We start from the raw sequence: 17256 nt of genomic DNA, 5'->3' as shown, positions 1-17256 counted from the left end.
TGCAATAAAAGCTTCTTAAAACTCTTCCCAACACTAAATGAGCTTGGACTGAAATAAAATGGCAGATGTAAAGTCAGCTCTGAAGAGATTCTACTCTTTTTGTGAAGAAACTTCTGTTTTTCTTCTGGGGTGTGAACATTGGGAACGTTTAGAGGAACGTACGTGTTTTGCTCCTCCAGATCATCCTTCCTGTTCATCATGGCTACGATCGCCTGCCGGAGCTCCGCTGCGATGGACAGAGACCAGCATCAGACATCTGCACATTTACTGCACAATATATCCATATATTATCTACCTTTACGCTAAGCAACGTGAAGAAACAAAAGAATAAATGAAAAACATTTAGAAAAGAATAATCAGAAGATCATGAATCTGTATTTTATTCAAATGTTTTAACTTTTACTGAATGGATCTACTGACTTGTTCTTTCTGGTCAATTTTTCTCCAAATACAATACAGAACATAGACAGAAGAGGTTTAAGTGTATATAGAAATCACGGTTCAGTACCATTTTTGCTACGATTCAATGAGGGAAAATACATAAAAATATATGTTTTATTCACTTCAGTCATCAATAAAGAATCTTTAAAAAGTCCAGAACTGACTGGAGATTTCTTTCCGTGAATAAATTGACGCCTGGATATAGATTATATTTATTATTAAGACAAAAAAAAAACTCTAAAAACGGTCAGTATTGAGGTTTAGAAATGAATAAATAGGACTGTGTCTATTGAGAATAAAACACATTGTTCTGGTTCTGGTGAGGGGACCAACATGGACGCCTAACCCAAAGGTTTGTCTTTCTCAGCAACAAGATGCTGAAACTGACCAGTTTCTCAATCTTCATTAACCACTTTAATAAAACGATTTAATGGGTAAGGCTGCAGGTCCTCCAGGAGGTCTAGAGAAACCTGGAATAAATGAAACTTGAGTAAAAATGCCAGTTTCACACAATCACAGGATTTTAAACGGACGTATATAAAGGATGTAACAACTTTTATTGGAGTCAGCCTCCCACAGCAACAGGTGGGGGCAGGGCTGTGTTGGCTAATCCGTGCAGACTCCAGCTACTCTCTCTGGTTACTCTGGACGGCCCGCGTCATCCTGGGTGCAATAAGCCGCGTTATCGCAGATCCTTCCTCCATCACTGCTGCCAGCAAAGGTTTGCAGGTTCTGCATAAATAGCCTGTTGGTGTTTAGTCATTTTGTTTTAATTATCTCACTCAGGTGCACCAATTTTTAACCTGACAAGGTTACTTTTAATAACTAAAAAATCCGTAACGCTGCGACAGTCTCTTACTGTTTCTTTCCTGTTTTTTTTAATTATTTTTAACCATGTTTCCTTAATCCTTCCATCTGCTTTTCTCTTTGCTGCAGCTACACCTGATTTTTCCTAACAGGGGGACAACAGTAGATTCTATTCTATTCTATTCTATTCTATTCTATGGTTGTGGCGTGCTGTACACGGAGCACACGGCTACATCCAGAAACGTTGAACTGTTTGTTAGGTGAAGGGCTGCAGGTGTAGCGATTTTCCTGCTATGCCAGACGGGATGAGTTCTTTTCATTAACAACCAACACAGATTGCTCCTCTACTAGTATCCTGGGTCCTAAAATTAATATTATTTTACCTAAGATAAAACACATGGGTGCATAATAACTAAGTTTCTCACACATTCCTTTAAAAAAAAAAAAAGCTGAAACAGAAGAGATCTGCGCGGGGGTAAATACTTTTCCCCAGAACTGCAGAACTTTATAGAAGGAAAGCAAAGTCGATATAAAATGTGTGACTGGAGGCTCGGGTCGTTTCTTGCTCTGCTTTAACGGCGTCTATCCCGGCCGAGCTGCATCAGATCAAACCCGCTGACACGCTGATTTGGGCCTTTAATAAAACATCAGTTTTCTGATATTATGATGATATTAAGATGTTTGCATCTCCAGCATGCCTCTGGATGAAACGCTGAGTGTTTCAGAAGTTCAACGTTAAAGATCTTCATCAGCAGTTTGACTTTAAATTAAACTCCTAACCTGGTGCCGGATAACCTGCTGTGGGACCGCTGCAGATATTACACTCATTTTCTAAGGGTGAGCGCATCACATTTTATATTAAAAAAACAAGCAACAGTTTTTCAATTCAGTTCAGTTTATTTGTTCGGCGCTGATTCACATCGCCCGTCACCTCAAGGCTCTTAACTAGCTCAGTCCAGTCAAAGCATCCAGGCTGATTGGCTGAAAAGTTTTCCAAGCAAAACCAGCAGAGTGATGCTGAAAAACTAGTCCGTGAATTTGTTCCTTCGAGGCTGGAATACTGTAATCCTTCACTATCAGGAAGTCCAGAACTGATCCAAAACGCTGCAGCAAGAGTTCTGATGAGAGTTAATCAGTCAGCCCCACAGAGGCCTTAATGTTTTTCTACCATCTTTGGACGTAATGAGATATAACAGCAGCGTTTATACTGGGTTTCACCAGAGGACCAGGCCAGCTCAGCACAACAGAGTCCTACATGAACTCTACCGTCTACCAGAGGCTGTCTGAGGTAAACGTGAGACCATCTGTATGAAATTATGGCAGAACCGAACCCTATGGCATGACAATGACCCAAAACGCACCGGTGAATCCACAAAGAACCTAGAACTGGGAAGCACTGGCCTAGTCAAAGCCCAGATCCTGACCTTTCCTCAGACTGGCGTCAGAGATGTTAGATCTCACTGGATATTAGAGGGTAGGGAGTACTTTCATTTATATCTGGTTTAATGAGTAAAAGACGGTTGGTTTAAAGATGAAATATACCGTATTTTCCGGACTATAAGTCGCAGTTTTTTTTTCAGAGTTTGGCCGGGGGTGCGACTTATACTCTGGAGCGACTTATGTGTGAAATTATTACACATTTTTACCGGTATATCACTACACCTGTTATTTTCACACCAAACCACAAGAGGGCGCTCTAGGCCTGTATTGAATCAGACGTAAGCGACGTAGAAGCGGAAGTGCCGCATCTTCTACCTCCGGAGTTAACGGAGTTATTTAAAAGTGACACTGAGGATGAAGATTTCACTGGATTTTAGTTATTTAGAGTGACACGGGCGCTTTGGTTAACTTCTTCGCATGTTATTTATGCTATAGTTATCTGAATAGCTTTTAATATGTTATGTTAACATACCAGGCGCGTTCTCAGTTGTGTCATGTAGTGTAAGCTAACCGTACAATTATTCAGCCTGCACTGCAAAAATAGAATTTAAAATAAGAAATTATTTCTTGAAATTACATAATTTTTCCTTGATTTGAGCAGGTAAATAAGATTATTTGCCAATGGAATAAGATTTTTGCACTTTAAATAGGCACAATTCATCTCCATCATCTTATTTCAAGTGAAGTATATCTAATTATCTTATTTTAGGGGTAAATATACAAATTCCATTGGCAAATAATCTTATTTACCTGCTCAAATCAAGAACAAAAACATTAATTTCAAGAAAATTTTACTTACTTATTTACTTACTTTAGTTCTCTTTTTGCAGTGTGTTGTTGCCTCCGTTCTATTTTTATTTAAAATTGCCTTTCAAGATGACATGTCTGTTCTTGATGTTGTATATTATCAAATAAATTTCCCCCAGAAGTGCGACTTATACATGTTTTTTCCTTCATTATTATGCATTTTATGGCTTGTGCGACTTGTACTCCGGAGCGACTTATAGTCCGGAAAATACGGTAAGATCATTCCGTCCTAATTTCTGCTTTCTGCAAGTGACTGAATACCTGAGAGCCTAATTACAGAATTAAATCACGGTTTGCTGCAGCGCTGTCAAATCCTCTGCATCTCTTCCAGAACCAAATCATGAGCGTGTGAGCCGTCAGCGGCTGCACGATGCTAATCTCCGGCCCGATATCAGGGACAGATTTGGGCCGCATCGTTCTGAAGCAGCATCATTTCTGCTGCTTCAGAACGCCTCGAGGTTCGCACGAACGTTTCAAAGCTGCTCGCTGCGCCTGCAGCGGCAAACGACAGCCGTGAGAAGAGGAGTTTATCCGCCGGCTTCCTGCAGAGAAGCCGCATGGAGCCGTAGGATCCTAGCAGGGTGTCGACGTGGGCCGGCGAGCACGGCGCCGTGAGCCGGGAACCAGTCCGGAGAGGAAAAGACCGACGGCTGAGATGATAAAATGGGAGTTTATTATCTCCTCTGCCGCTCCGTCGACACGCCAGGAATAAATGTGACCTTTAGTGCGACCACGCGTCGTCACCGGCGCCGCAGACGAGCCATTAGGGAATGAATGGAACCAGACGTATATACAAGTGTCCATATGTGCCTGAGTGCTGCGAGCCTGCACCAGAACACACTGTATGTGGTCCAATAATAGGTGGATTAACAGAAAACCGGGCCTTGTAATCAAGGTGCCTTGTGAATCACAGACTCTGTTCGCTCCAATCAATGGTCTGCTTGGCCTCACATGCTGCCACATCCAGTTGGAAATCACTAAAGCGGAGCTCACGCTGTACACTTCCTCCTCTCCCATGCCGCTTCAGACCACAAAGCTACAAAGAACCAAAATCAAACGGCTCGAGTGTGAACGGAAATCAATGCCGCGGCTAATAAAAGGTAGCTGAGAGAAAGCAGGAGTCTTTGTTCGCAGACGAGCAAAATCAGCTACAGGGAGACGAGTCCTGGACTCAACAAGCGCACTTTCCTCCTCCGTTCGACTCCCTGAAAATAAAATAAGCATGTTGTTGTTTTCAGCAGCTCAACTCTAAAGGGGATGTAATCAGAATGTGGTTGAAATGCTGGGAAAGCTAAAAAAAAAAAAAAAAAAAAACTGCCTGTGCAGATTTCTGCGACGCCATTAATGGCGCCCAGCTAACGGCGAGTCGCTTTAACACAAACGGCTGTTATGGAGACGGAGGAGAGCTTTGTCTCCAGGTCCAACCCCGTTAATCATTGCTTTAGACAAGTACATCCCTCTTATTATTATTATTATTATTATTATTATTATTATTATTATTATTATTATTATTATTATTATTATTATTATTATTATTATTATTATTATTATTAAACCCACCCCTGCTTTAGCTGGAGGGCATGTTAGCTTGTCTTTCCCATTTTGAACAGCGGCCTCTGTGTCACGTCTTATTTCTACCCCGGAGCAATTAGACCGTCATGAATTGCTGCTTAAAGGTTCCCAGACACGGATCAAAATAAAAATGTACAGTATAAACTCACAGAAATAATTCAGCTCCATGTTTTTTAAAGCCTATGACTAGTTGTGCCGCCTGTGATCTTATTAAAAACGATCATTTCTTGGTGATTTTTTCCTCCCATACCTCAAGAAGCGTTAATTTGATATTTTTCAAGAAAATAACTTCTGTCATATTATCCTATTGCAATTTAAGATGAGTTTATTAAAGACTATTATTATTAGTTATTGTGTATTAGTAGTATTTAGCATATTTTTAGAAGGTCGTCGTCTGTATTGAGGGCAGAATGCCTGGATGGAGCTGCAGGGAAACCTGACTGAGATCATCAGCCATGGTTAACCTTAATTAGAGGCTAATGTAAGTTATATACACAGCAAAAAGGGAACCAAAAGTAAGTAAAATTTTCTTAAAATTTGTATATTTTTTCTTGATTTAAACAGCTACAGAGTATATTTACCCCTAAAAGAAGACAATTATACATCCTGCACTTGAAATAAGATGATGGACATGAATTGTTCTTATTTTAAGTGCAAAAATCTTATTCACTTGGCAAATAGTCTGATTTACCAGCTCAAAACAATAAGAAAAATACACTAATTTTAAGAGAATTTTACCTACTTTTAGTTGCCTTTTGGCAGCGTAACAATCACCTAAATCGCTAACAATGTTTTTATTTTAGTTTATGTCAGCATCATTCTTTTAGACACGTTTTCTTGTCGATTCCAGAGTTATAATAAAGGAAATTAATAAAGTGAGTCCTGGAGCACCCCAGGACATGTTTAATGTCAACCTTGTCCCTAAAGCCGTTAGCTCTCTGGGTTCTGCAACGGACCAGTGAACGGTGAACAGGCCCGGTTCTGTGGCGGTACCAGGTGAACTTCACCGGGTCTTAGAACTTCACTGGAGTCCTGATCTGAGCCCGATACTAAATACCTGGACTGTAAGCAGCTAAAACGTCTTCATTAACAGAACCTCTAAAGGGTTGTTTGGAGTTTAGACTTGAAGCTTTTAGATTTTTAACAGATTTCAGGCCTGAAAAGCAGAAATAATTAACTAGACTGACATAAATTTTCCCTGGGTTGGCTCTGATCAGTGATCATTTCGTCAAATATGAAGAGATCAGCGGTCTTTCCTATTCAGAACCACCATCAAACGAACCAAAGCGTGTTTATGTGGAAGGAAAACCAGAATGGGTCAGAATCAGCAGGTCCGACCCATCGGTTGTGAAAAGCTGATTCTCTAATATTAGCAGATCTAATGAGAGAAAAAGCTACTTTTTTTCTGTTTTACCCAAAACGAAAACGCAAAGTGAATTTGTGATTGTTATCCATGTTAATCTGAGATGTTGGCTCAGTGAAAGCGGCTCTAGGAGCTCAAATCTGGACCATGGCGCTGATGAAAGTTGAACGCTGGCGGGAAATGTTGCTCAGGCTGCAGGTCCATCCAGAGTGAACGGACGGACTCGCTGATGCACGCTCGCTTCTCGTTCACCGTGCTGCACATATTCTCTTCCCTCGAGTCGCCTTCTTCCTCTGGGACCGTCTGCATTTCCCACGACAACTCAACGAGTCTCTGGAGAATCGTCTCCTTGGCTCAGAGGAGCAGACGGAGGCCATGAAAAGCGGCAGAGCTGCTGATAAGAAGCTAAAAGCAACGTCAGGAGGGATTTCAGCCGGTGTGATGGGAGGGAGACTGAAAACACACGTTCCTCCCCTTTTAGCTCAGAAACACCACGTCGGTCCTCGTTACACCGTTTCCGGCTCAGACCCAGCTGGGATGTCGCTGGCCGACACCGTGACTTCCTCTCACTGAGAGCTAATGAACCGGAGGGCGGCTCGATCCGGGAGCCTCGCAGCATCGCTCCACTCCTGCGTCTCTTTCTGACGTGCACAGAGAATCAGGCAGAAAAATAAGAATAAAAGTCGAGCAGCAGCCATCTGAGGCTGTAGGCTGTGATTTAACAGGATGAGGTCATGAGATCCAGAAGCTCGTCTGCGTCACCAACCTGATGTACAGTGGAGAAACCATCGTATCTCTTTCACGTTTCAGCTGGAAAGGTTCTTCAACAGAAGCAGACGGAGAAACATTTGGATATACAGTAGATACAGTAACTGGACCCTACTGTGTACCAACAGTGCCCCCTGGTGGCTCCTCGCACTCAATGAGCCAAAGAAAAGCTCAGATACTGTAAATCTCCTGCAGAGGTTTCCAGAAGAGGTCACACACCTCAACGTTTGTCCACAGTTTGCCCTTTTAGAGCCGCAAAGGTGTTTAATCTGGGTTCTGTGTGAAAGTTCTGGTCCAGTTTGCAGCAGGTCAGGTTCTACAGAACCTCCCAGGGCTCTGATCAGTCCTTCATCTGGACCTGGAGAGAGGATGGAGCACCTGCAGGCCTACCAGGTAGGTCACAATTGAACTGCATTTGTAATATAATCACGATTTTAAAATCTCAGAGGCCTGCGATCTTTGGTTATGTAACATTTAAGGAGGTTAAGACACGTCTTCTTCATCTCCAGCCCACTGGGTGGAGGTAATAAGTGAGTTTGCCACAACATGGAGGGGAGAGAGCTGCAGCTAACAGCAAGCAGGAAGTAAACATCAGAAAAGTCTCTGACTCTGAAGACGAGAGCATTCAATGTTTTACTGATGTCTATTTAATGATTTATTTAATATATTATAGGTATTTGTTGATTTCACATCAGTTTCATTTGCAGTTTTACCTTCCGATAAATTATTCTATGCACCCAATATTTGTTACCAGATGACCACTTCAGTTTGTTTTTTTACTGATCAAGTAAAAAACAAACTGCTTCTGTTGAAGAACCTTTCAGTTCATCGGTTGGATCAAAGTTTATTAGACTATCTAGTACTTGTTAAATGGTTAGTTACATAGTCTTTTTTATTTAAATGCACTTTATGTTGAACAAGAGTTGATGTCCAACTCAACAAGCTATTATGTTGTTTTAAATAGACTTTGTCTACAGACGTATATCTACAGGAAAATCCAAATAACATCGCAATCGCAATTTTGGTTGGATAGATGAAAAAAGAAAATTTTTTATTTTAAATAAAATACTACCCTACTACCAGGACCTGGACTGACAGGCTGGACCAGGAGAGCATTGATCAGAGAAGCAGGAGGACCGTGGTGGCTCTGGAGGAGCTGCAGAGACCCACAGCTCAGGTGGGAGGATCTGTCCCTGAGGACTGGAAGGCCTCGTTCCCTCTGCAGGTAAATGTGGGTCTGATTTGTTGCAGGTCAAGTGACCACGTCAGACGTATTAGAACCAGTGGAAACACTCAGTTCTGGCCCAGTTCTGATCTTTTCACGTCACTGAGCCACGTCCATATATGGCCCTGAACCCGATTCATATCTGATCCTGTGAATCTGACCGCAGCCAGAACCACCAAGGCAGATTTTATACTGCCGGCACCTCACAACCGTGTGCCGGCAGCTGGAGGTGATATCAGTTAGCATTAGCAGTTAGCATTAGCAGTTAGCATTAGCAGTTAGCATTAGCAGTTAGCATTAGCCAGACAGACTGCAGCTGCCTGTCACAGCACTGCTCAGTGGAGGACAGCAAGACTTTGGACCTCATTAACACACGCAGTGAAACACGTTGGGATGAGCGTAGCGGCCAGCAGTCCTGCACACGGAGGACTTTGCAATGCTGAAGAAGTTTTCACTGGCGCAACGTAATCTGCTCCTGTTACTATGCGATACAAAGGACTGCAACAAGCGTCCCGCTAGCAATGAGCGCCCATGTTTGCTGGACCAAAGCAGGCTGCGTGAAGTCATTATTAGTGTTATTTTGCGCATGCAGGTCCGTTTGGAGCTGCAAACATTTCACACTGGAGTCAGATGGAAGCAGAATTTTAAAAGAAACAGGAAAGACCTGGCAAAAAAAAAATCAAATTTCAGGAAAAAAAAATCTGAATTGAGCATTAAGACCTGCAGTGGGAACAAAGCCTAACTCCACAAATCTGACGTCTATGCAAGAATGGCCCAAAAAAACTACGTATGAACAAGATGTGGGAGAAAGTGGTCTGATCAGAGGAGACGAACATTTAGCTTTTTGGCCTCCTTACAAAAAACGAAGTGCTTTAGAAAAATCTGCACATTACCTTAAAAACATAATCCCCACTGTGATATAGCGGTGGCAGCTTCATGCTGAGGGAATAATAATAATAATAATAATAATAATAATAATAATAATAATAATAAAAGTTGTTCTACAAATGACGCCTAACGCACATCAAACCTGTCAGGTTTTATTTGTCCATCAGGTGAAAAGCCACAGGTGGACATTATTCACTACTAAGTCCTCTAAGAGAAGCATCTAGGCGTCCTTTTTCTCCCACTTCACTATCGTGCTCCTATTCTACCAAACACACTCCAGTCTGTGGTTTATACACAAGAAATGTGGGAAATTAAATGGTATGAATACTTCAGCAAGGTGCTGTGTCAGCAAAAATACCAAACAGAGGCCAAAAAACACTGATTTAACTGACTCTGCATGCCAGGAACAGTTCCTCACAAACGGATCATTAAACACGAGAAGGGAACTGGTTATTTTATGTCCCGTATCTATTTAAAATCAATTATTTGAACTAAGAAATGTCCGTCTGGTCCTGTAAAAACCCAAATGTCTCTGCTTCAGCTACCAGACGGTCTGAAGCATTTCCTGAGGAAAACCTCCAGGCTGCTGCTGCAGCGCGGCTCAGAACACGTCTGAAAACACGCAGAACTAAAGCAGGAGGAGGAGGAGGAGGAGGAGGAGGAAGAGGAGGAGGAGGAGGAAGAGGAGACACTCACCCACTGTCATGGACTCGGGCAGAGCCGACGCCGGCAGCCCGGGCTGCGCCGGCGGACTGGACTCCATGCTGGAGCAAAGCAACAGAGGAACAAGCTCATCAGTCATGCTGCACACGCGGCTTCTGGCCAATCACAGAGCAGCGTTCAGCGCCAGGCGGCCGCTGAGACGCCGTCAGAGCGCTGACCTGAAAGCGAGCTGCGGGCGGCCGCTCTCGCAGTTCTCTGTCGGTCCCGTCGAGTCGCACTGAACGGGAAACACGGCCACGTCCTCCACGGAGCTGACTGCACCAAGCAGAAGTGAAAGTGAAAGGCCAGCCGACCTCAGAAAGCACCTGGATTCCCACAGCGGGGAGCGGCGGTGGAACAGGTGGAGGGGGCGGGTCTGGTACCTGGCTGAGGGTCTGCAGGGTGGACCGGAATGAGGATGTCGGCGCTGGGCTGGTCCGTCACGGCCTGGACGGGACTCCAGGTGGACACGCTGGACAGACTGCCCACCACCGGCCTGCAACAAGACAACAACCCTCAGTCAGAGCGACCGCGGCTTCTCAGACGCTTTCAGAACCCCAACCGGGTCACATCAGAACCATAAACCCGACTGTTGGAGTTCAAGAACCTCTGGAACCAATCATGTCTTCTCAGACTGCTGTAAACTGGACCAGAACCTCCTCCCTGACCCGTCTGCTGGTTTCCCTGGTCTCCACACTGCAAAAACGGAACTTAAAATAAGTAATATTTTTTTAAAATGAGTGTATCTGTCCTTGATTTGAGCAGGTAAATAAGACTATTTGCCAATGGAATGAGATTTTTGCACTTAAAACAGGAGCAACTCATCTCCATCGTCTTATTTCAAGTGCAGTATATCTAATTATCTTATTTTAGGGGTTAAAATACTCATTCCATTGGCAGATACTCTTATTTACCTGCTCAGATCAAGGACAAAAACACAAATTTTAAGAACATTTTACTTATTTTTAGGTCCGTTTTTGCAGTGCATACCAATTTATTTCTAGACCACTTTAAAAACAACATAGAAGCTGCACAGAAAACTAATACATAAAAAATATATACCATACTTTTTGGACTGTAAAGCGCACTTAAAATCCTTAAATCTTCTCAAAAATGAATCATGTGTCTTATATATGATCACCGTTGTGTTTACTGACTGATTTTATGTGGTACAATGAGCTCATGAATCTGTTAAAATGTGTAAATATGACTTTGGTTAGCAAAGAAGCCTCTCTGGTCAATAGATATTAGGAGCATTACGGTACACTGTGTCTCTACCTGAGGACCCCTGAGCTGTCTACCAGACTGCCTGACTGTAATGTCTAAACTAGAAGTGCATTCATGTATGTGTCACTACCCGATCCGTACCATCAGCTCATTTGCGCGTGCGCGAATAGAATAACTTCCGGTGGGAAATATTTCGTTTTTCTTACTTTTTTATTTTTTATTTTTTTTTTCGACGCAGGGGTTTCTTTTTGTATATCTTTGTATTTGCGGCAATAATGCATATTCTAAAAAAATAAACAACAGAAATACATAAAAAATACATTGGTTGTTTTAATAGCAAAAATGTTTCCCAGTTGTAGTTAGGTAAATAAAAATACATAAAACATTTCTTAAAGTACATAAACCCCCAGCTATAAACATATATAGGAGTACAGAAACTTATTTGATTTTTAATTTTTTTTTTAAGTTTTAAGTTTTTTTATCATTTATTTTATTTGCCTATGTATGTATTTTGTGCTTAATAAATGTATTTTAATAAGGTATGCCTTCGCTTTGTGTGTGTTCTTTGTTCTATTCCCTGTTCGTTTTTGTAAAATGCGGCTACTATAATCACGAGGTCTTCTCTAGTTTATGATGTGTACACCAGAGGGCGCTAATTTCTCAATCGATAATTTTAACTTTCCAATAAAATAAATGTTTAGAGCAAGATTATTTGTATAACGAAATTCACAGTATAATTAAGGATTAAATATTTTTTTACAGTCCTGTTTGAACAAGCAATAAAACTAACAGAGTGCATTCAGACAAAACAGATAAACGTTACGCAATGATAACTTCCCGGACTGGAGGATGCTGGAGCATATCCGATGATGACGTCAAGCAATACAATGGAGAGAATGTAAAACGTATCAATTTCTTTCAGAAAAGTCTTAAATATTTTATTTACGATATAGTTTAGCATTTTTTTTAATGATTTAAGTATAGAAATAATTATTTTCAGTACCGTAATTACATTATTTTTTTGGCGAACCGGAAGTTATTCTGTTTGCGCTTGCGCAAATGAGCTGATGGTACGGATCGGGTAGTGACAAGTAGCATTACGGTACACTGTGTCACTACCTGAGGACCCCTGAGCCGTCTACCAGACTGCCTGACTGTAATGTCTAAACTAGAAGTGCATTCATGTAAGGCAGCCTGGAGTAAATTAAATATAAAAGTTTATTTTGGCCTCATGTTAGAAACAGGGCAGTGTAGTCCAGCTACTCTGTCCTCCTGATAGAGACGGATAGAGAGCTGTGGACGAGGAAGAGAGATGAGGAATATTTAGTGCGTCTTATGGTCCATAAAACACATTATAATATAGACCAAAAAATGCTGCTGGTTGTTGTCTGAAGAACCTCTGAGGCCAGAAGCAGAACCTCTGCAGCTGGACTTTAATAACATCTTTCCCTCCACTTCACAGTCCTGCGGTACTTTTTGTGAGTCAATCACACTGGATCTGAATCCATATGAGGAAAAGCTGGCGGGGTGTGAATATTTCTGCATCATGAGCTGCAGAGAGGAACCATCCACTGCATTAATCTGACGTTATTATTCAGCAGGCGGTTTAAACTGTGATCAAACTCACTGATCAGACGGGAGTCCCTCCTCCTCCTGGGTTTGTCTTCCAGGTTTGTACATCTCCTCCTCTTCCTCCTCCTCCTCCTCCACCTCATTACCGTGAGGCGGAGGAGGCCTGGCTGGGGAGGCCGTGCGGCAGGGATGGGGCGACCCCACCCAGCCCACTATGCCCGGCTCTGGGACGCCGTTCTGGGCCGCCGGCTCGGTCAGGATGGGCTCCAGGGGGTCGACCCCCTCCTCCACGCTGCTCTGAGCCGGAGCGCCGCGGCTTCTCGGCGCCTTCGCCTTCTGTGAGTCTTCCTCTCCGTCCTCCTCATCCTCAGCTCCTCCATCCAGGTCGTCGTCGAAGGAGATGATGTTGGTGATCTTCTTCTTCCTGCGGCGCTCCTTCCTCAGCCCTGAATCTGAGAACAAACGCCACCATCTCAACATTTAAATTTACAGAAAATATTGTTTTCTATGAAAAAAATGCAGATGGAGAAAAAAGAAATCATCGTTCTCTAGAGTTGTAGCAGAACTAATATTATATTTCAGTTTTCTGGCTATAAGACAAACACGGATGAATAAAAACGCATTTAACTGACAGTTCAAAAAACTCCTTATGATTGAAAAATCAATTCAACGCCTCTTTGGCTGCATGTGTCGGACTCCAGGTATTACAGAGCCTCCCTGGGGGCCCGACAAATGTAATCATGGAGATAAATTGCGAATCGAAAGGTGTTTTCTGCTGCGGGCTCTGAGACATTAATTTCCAGCAGATAATAAAAAATAGATTGTCTGTGCCTTTTCAGAGCCGGAGAGGCTGTCGGTGCATTAGCGAGTTTTCTTCCTGAGAATAAAGTAAACGGGTCACCCCCGCTCCGAGGAGCTGACGCAGCCGCTCCATCCACAGGAAACGTTTCTGCACCAAACGGCGAAGGGAAACGACGCCGTTTGGTGCATGCAGCAGCAGACTCATACCAGCTCAGCGCCGCCCAAAGTATTCATACCCTTAATTAAACTTGTTCAAACTTTAGAGCCAAAAGCTTCGGCAAATTTTGACTCTACAAACTTTTAATCATAAACTCCATAAATCTGGGCAGTGTTTCGCCTACAGGGGGCGCCCCGCCTCTCCAACAATAAGCTCAGGGCATGTAGGAAGTTGTTACACGTCTGAATGGGTTCATCGTTAATTTAATTATGATTATTCGCCTTTCTAAATACCGCCAGAGAGCATCCTGAGCCCTTTCCGTCTCTCGGCTCCCACATATTGAGCAGACAGGTACGCGCAGCGCTCCGTTAGTACGCGGCGTCACTATTAACCGTCTTTACATCAAACTGTTTTATAGCTGGGAATCCCACTCTGTGCTGCAGACAGGTGTGTGAAAGGTAGAGATTAGTCACAAGAAAATAAGGCAATCGGTGCGCTCGATTATAGAGGGTAAAACATCCGCGAGGCTCACAGATGTGAGGAAGCCGAGTCGTCGCACCTGTTAAATCAAGAATAGAATTTAAAATTCTCCTTCTAACGTATAAAGCCCTTAATAATCAAGCTCCATCATATATCAGAGCTCTGATTACCCCGTATGTTCCTAACAGAGCACTTCGCTCTCAGACTGCAGGTCTGCTGGTGGTTCCTAGAGTCTCTAAAAGTAGAATGGGAGGCAGATCCTTTAGCTATCAGGCTCCTCTCCTGTGGAACCAACTCCCAGTTTTGGTCCGTGAGGCAGACACCCCGTCTACTTTTAAGACTAATCTTAAAACTTTCCTGTGTGAATCACATATGTGCATTTGTAAATATTGAGACTGTTCTAGCTCCATACTTCTCCTGCTGTGGCAATACAAAGCAGATGTGGAATGATCTGAAGCTACATTTTTAAAAACCATCCAATAAAAGCCAAAAAGACGATTCAAACATCATCACTAGCTAACAAACATGAACCCAATAACCGTATTGAGGAGTTTAAACGCCGCTGGTAGAAAGCGGAGCTGCTTCCTACCAGCAGAGGTGCTGCGGGGCATGACGGGCAGCGGGTCGGAGGCTCCGTCCACCTTGGTGGTGAAGCCGGGCACCACAGCGGTGGCGGTGCCGATCTCCCGCAGCAGGGTGCTGACTCCCTGGGTGGACTCCTTCAGGAGGCTGCCGATGCCCTGAGTGGACTCCTTCAGCAGGTTGGACACCGACGAGCCTCCTCGGGTCACAGCGCCGTTCAAGTCGCTGTTGTCAATGTTGATGGCAAACAGGATGGAGTTCAGACCTGAGAGTGATAAAAAAAATAATAATAAAAAGTAAAACCGCTAAAACAAAACATGTTTAGCTCAGATCTTAGTGATCAATGAGTTACAAAAATTAAACAGCGCCATTTTTATTTAATCTTCATTCCGTTCTGTGCAGTAACCTGTTATTAGCCTTTAGTGTGTGTGTGTGTGTGTGTGTGTATATATATATATATATATATATATATATATATATATATATATATATATATATATATATATATATATATATATATATATATATATATATATATATATATATATATATATATATAATGTTTTATGTTTATTTATTTGTGTCTCTTTATTGATTTTGTCCTTCATTTAGCAGCAGATGCTCCTGGAACTGTCGCTGACAACATTTTATCGGACCCAAGGACAGGACAACAATAAAGCTGCTTCCTTCCTATTTTAGGTTTAAATATTTATAAAAATTTAATCAATCACCACTTTTATTTTCTCGGGTCCTCAGCAACCTTTCTGGTTTTCCACATGCGCTCTGCCTCGGTCTCGGGTTTGAATTGTCGCTCATCATCGACTCTAAGACCTTCAGTATAAATAACGGCCCAGTTTAACCCAGCTAACTGCTACGATGTAATAGTAATAATATAATATTAGTAATAGTAATAGTAATGTGATTTATGAAGCTGCGTTGACTAATGACGCTGAAATAAAACTATAAAAGGCAACTCAGTAAATCAGAATATCCATGAAATGTTCATTTAATTCAAACATTATACAGACACATTACACAGAGGAGTTAATTTTGAGTTTACCTTACAGGCAAAGAAAACCAAAAAATTAGTATTAGAGTATTACACAACAATAATAACAATTTCTCAGAGATGTTGAGTTGCGGCCTTTTATGGCCAAGTTACACAATCCTGCAGACAGTCACTGGAATCCTCCAGAAAGAGGTCATTTTATCCAGTCCAACTTTATTTATTAAGCACTTAAAACAAACATGGAGGCCAAAGTGCTGCACAGATGATAGGCAGCAACAGACCCAATAAAAATCTATAAACACGAAGATAAAACACATAAAAGTAACAGTCTGCTAAGTATTAAAAGCCAGGGAGAAAAACTGTTTTTAAGATTTAAATAACGGCCAAGAAGGACGGCTGCCTTATGTACCGCGGCAGATTCCTCCAGAAGTCAGGACCTTTGCTCCGCTTATGTGGAACAAACTTCCAGAAAACTGTAAAAGTGCTGAAAGCCTGAGTTCTTTTAAATCATGAATAAAACACATTTGTTTAGGTTTGCCTTTGACTGTTCTAGTTAAACTGTTTTACTGTTTTTAATGTTCTTTTTTGTTTCTACATTTTATTCATACTTGCTTTTATTTTGTTTTATTTTCCTACATTTTAATCATGTAAAACACTTTGCATTGTCTCTGTACTGAATTGTGCTTTATAAATAAATGTGCCTTGCCTTAATAATAATAATGATGATGATAATAATAATAATAATAATAATAATAATAATAATAATAATAATAATAATAATAATAATAAAGATCTTGATAGTTGGTTTTCATAGGCTGTAACCAAAACTAACCACAATTATCTGAAATAAATGCTTTAGTTATTCATGAGTAATGAATCTATAATATACAGGTTTGACTTCTTCAATTTAAACTTAATTAATTTCCAATTATGGTTTCATTTCATTGATTTTTCCTTAGAGAGGAAACTTTCTGACCAATCTGTCTGGAGGATTTGATTGAATTTGACTTTTAAACAAGCCTTGAGATAACGTGTGCTGTCAATTGGTGCTATAGAAATAAAATTTAACTGAAATTGTTGAGATGCAAAAGTAGATGTGGAACATTCAGAGAGAAGGAATCAGGGAAATTTAGTTACAGCAGTAAATAGAAATAAAACTTGGTTGTTTGGTTGGTTGATTGGATTGATTGATTGATTGATTGGTTAGTTAGTTTATTGATTAATCGACTGATTGGTTAGTTTATTGATTAATCGACTGATTGGTTAGTTTATTGATTAATCGACTGATTGCTTGATTGATTGACTGGTCGATTGGTTGATTGACTGGTCAATTGGTTAATTGATCGGTTGGTTGATTGATTGATTGATTGATTGGTTGATTGATTGGACGATTGGTTGATTGGACGATTGGTTGA

At 41.6% G+C, this 17256-nt stretch overlaps 1 protein-coding gene across 3 annotated transcripts in view; it reads right to left on the bottom strand.

The window, feature by feature from the left end:
* Positions 1–17256, bottom strand: part of snx29 (sorting nexin 29) — a 153328-nt gene that overhangs the window by 130354 nt on the left and 5718 nt on the right. For all 3 annotated transcript variants that reach the window (XM_012866521.3, XM_012866530.3, XM_036132020.1), the window contains 6 exons: positions 14840–15097; positions 12868–13264; positions 10397–10509; positions 10193–10289; positions 10008–10075; positions 163–226 (listed from right to left, as the gene is read on the bottom strand). In XM_012866521.3, coding sequence (XP_012721975.2) covers positions 163–226; positions 10008–10075; positions 10193–10289; positions 10397–10509; positions 12868–13264; positions 14840–15097 — 997 coding nt within the window. The remainder of the gene's footprint in view (positions 1–162; positions 227–10007; positions 10076–10192; positions 10290–10396; positions 10510–12867; positions 13265–14839; positions 15098–17256) is intronic.

This window comes from Fundulus heteroclitus, unplaced genomic scaffold (assembly GCF_011125445.2).
Source record: "Fundulus heteroclitus isolate FHET01 unplaced genomic scaffold, MU-UCD_Fhet_4.1 scaffold_47, whole genome shotgun sequence".
NCBI lineage: Eukaryota > Metazoa > Chordata > Actinopteri > Cyprinodontiformes > Fundulidae > Fundulus > Fundulus heteroclitus.
Note: the sequence above shows the minus strand (reverse complement) of the source record. Positions and strands in the feature narration are given on the sequence as shown.